Source organism: Eimeria mitis, genomic scaffold (assembly GCF_000499745.2).
Source record: "Eimeria mitis Houghton genomic scaffold, Emh_scaff4921, whole genome shotgun sequence".
Classification (NCBI taxonomy): Eukaryota; Apicomplexa; class Conoidasida; order Eucoccidiorida; family Eimeriidae; genus Eimeria; species Eimeria mitis.
In genome coordinates, this window is record NW_013573222.1 from 800 (window position 1) to 3,077 (window position 2,278).

At 57.6% G+C, this 2,278-nt stretch overlaps 1 protein-coding gene across 1 annotated transcript in view; it reads right to left on the reverse strand.

Annotated features, from left to right (window-relative positions):
• Positions 1-2,074, reverse strand: part of EMH_0078510 (uncharacterized protein) — a gene marked incomplete at both ends in the record, with an annotated part of 2,421 nt that extends 347 nt beyond the window's left edge. Inside the window, 5 exons of the mRNA XM_013500015.1 lie at positions 93-402; positions 617-719; positions 1,014-1,130; positions 1,616-1,657; positions 1,834-2,074. Of these exons, the coding sequence (XP_013355469.1) occupies positions 93-402; positions 617-719; positions 1,014-1,130; positions 1,616-1,657; positions 1,834-2,074 (813 nt within the window). The remainder of the gene's footprint in view (positions 1-92; positions 403-616; positions 720-1,013; positions 1,131-1,615; positions 1,658-1,833) is intronic.
• Positions 2,075-2,278: the final 204 nt, after the last annotated feature.

Consider the following 2,278-nt stretch of genomic DNA (forward strand, 5'->3'; position numbering starts at 1 on the left):
GGTGGTGTTGTTGGTGCTGCTGCTGCTGCAGCAGCAACCCCCGCCAATGCCAACACCTACATCATCACCAACACCTAGACGGGGGGCCCCACCAGGCACAGGGGGGGGGGCCCTGATGGTTGGGGGGCCCCTGAGGGGGGGGGGCCCCCATCAGGGGGGGCCCCCTCATCAGCATCAGAAAATATTGATATAGATGCACGGCCAACGCCGCTGTCGGGGGCCCCCCCTTGTCTATTGTACCCTCCTGACGAACCGCCACTCACAGGGGGGGGGCCCCCTGCGGAGGGGCCCCCGGGGGGCCCCCCACCACCCCCCTGTAGAGAAGCTGTTTGGGGGCCCCTAGCAGAAGCAGATGATCTTAGAAACAAACGGTGAAGGCGACGGCGACGAGAGGCTTGTAATCTGCATATAAAACCCTAAACCCTAAACCCTAAACCCTAAACCCTAAAAGGTAAACCCTAAACTCTAAACCCTAAAAACGTAAACCCTAGAAAGTGAAAAATAGAGAAAAAAAAAATAAGAGGGGCCCTGGATGTTGCCAGTAGCGCAGCACCTAAGCAGGTTGAGTCTCCATCTAGGGTTTAGGGTTTAGGGTTTAGGGTTTAGGGTTTAGGACCTGAGTAGCTTCACAAACATCATCACGCGGTTCCTCCCCCCAAAAGTCCCCAAACCAAAATCGCGTTTCAGCTGCGCAGCCGTCAGGCAAAGAAACTCCTCTCCTGCAGCAGCAGCAGCAGCAGCAGCAGCAGCAGCAACAGCAGCAACAGCAGCAGCAGCAACAGCAGCAGCAGCAGCAGCAACAGCAGCAGCACGAGGAGCGCGTCTATAAAGTCCCCCCAAACCCCCCTGCCCCACATCCCCATCTACACCAACCGTCGAGCCTAAATATGAGTGTTTAGGGTTTATTAGGGTTTATGAGGGTTTACTAGGGTTTATGAGGGTTTATGAGGGTTTATGAGGGTTAATGAGGGTTTATGAGGGTTTATGAGGGTTTATGAGGGTTTAGGGTTTACCCCCAATCTGCCTCTCCAGCAAACCCTCGATAAACCCCGCAGGCAGCTGCTGCGTCCGCAGCTCCGCCGAAGCCAAACGCAGCCAGCAGCACAGCTCGTACGGGCTCCAGTGAGCAGCTGCAGCAGCAGCAGCAGCAGCAGCAGCAGCAGCGGCAGGAGAAGAGGTAGGTGTAAGTAGCAGGGGGGGCAGTGGTAGCGCCAGTAACAACAGCAGCAGCAACAGCAGCAGCAGCAGCAACAGCAGCAACAGCAGCAGCAGCAGCAACAGCAGCAACAGCAGCAGCAGCAGCAGCATCAACAGCAGCAGCAACAGCAGCAGGAGAGAAAAGAGATACACTTTCACCATCAACGCTAAACCCTAAACCCTAAACCCTAAACCCTAAACCCTAACGGTGGAAACTAGGCAATGAGCAGCAGCTGCTGCTGCTGCTGCAGCAGCAACAGCAGCGTCTATTACACACACATCAGCAGCAGCAGCAGAACCACAACCACCATCTACTGCAGCAGCAGCAACTCCAGCAGCAGCAACAGCAGCAGCAGCAGCAGCAGCAGCAACAGCAGCAGCAGCAGCAGCAGCAGCAGCAATAGAGACAAAGGCCCACCTTCTGCCTCTTCAGGCCAAACCAAATCGTCGGCTTCTCTATCTGCTGATGACAGCACAAACCCTAAACCCTAAACCCTAAACACTAAACCCTAAACCCTAAACACTAAAACCTAAACCCTAAACCCTAAACCCTAAACCCTAAACCCTAAACCCTAAACCCTAAACCCTTAAAGGAGGGACCTCTGCGTTTATATATATAATAAGGCGCCGCCTTACTTTCATCCGACAACGGAGACACAGCAGCAGTAGCAGCAGCAGCAGCATCAGCAGCAGCAGCAGCAGCAGCAGGAGAATGGGTCCGGTCTGCATCTCTGTTCACTGAGTGGCTGCTCCTGTTGCTGCTGCTGCTGCTGCGGGCTTGGGGGGGCCCCTGGGGGCCCCCTTCTGTTATCTGTTTAGATTCCTGCATCTGCTCGCTCTCCTCTACCCGTTTGGGGCCCCCACCCCTTTTCTGCATATGAGGGGGGCCCCCCGCAGGGGCCCCGTCATCAGGGGCCCCCAGGGGGGCCCCCCCCGCTTGAGGGGCCCCCTGAGGGGCCCCCTGAGGGGCCCTCTCACGGGCGTCCTGCACGGGGGCCCCCTGCAGGGGGCCCCCCTGAACGTGAGGGGCCCCCTGTAGGGGGGCCCCCTGTAGGGGGGCCCCCTGTAGGGGGGCCCCCTG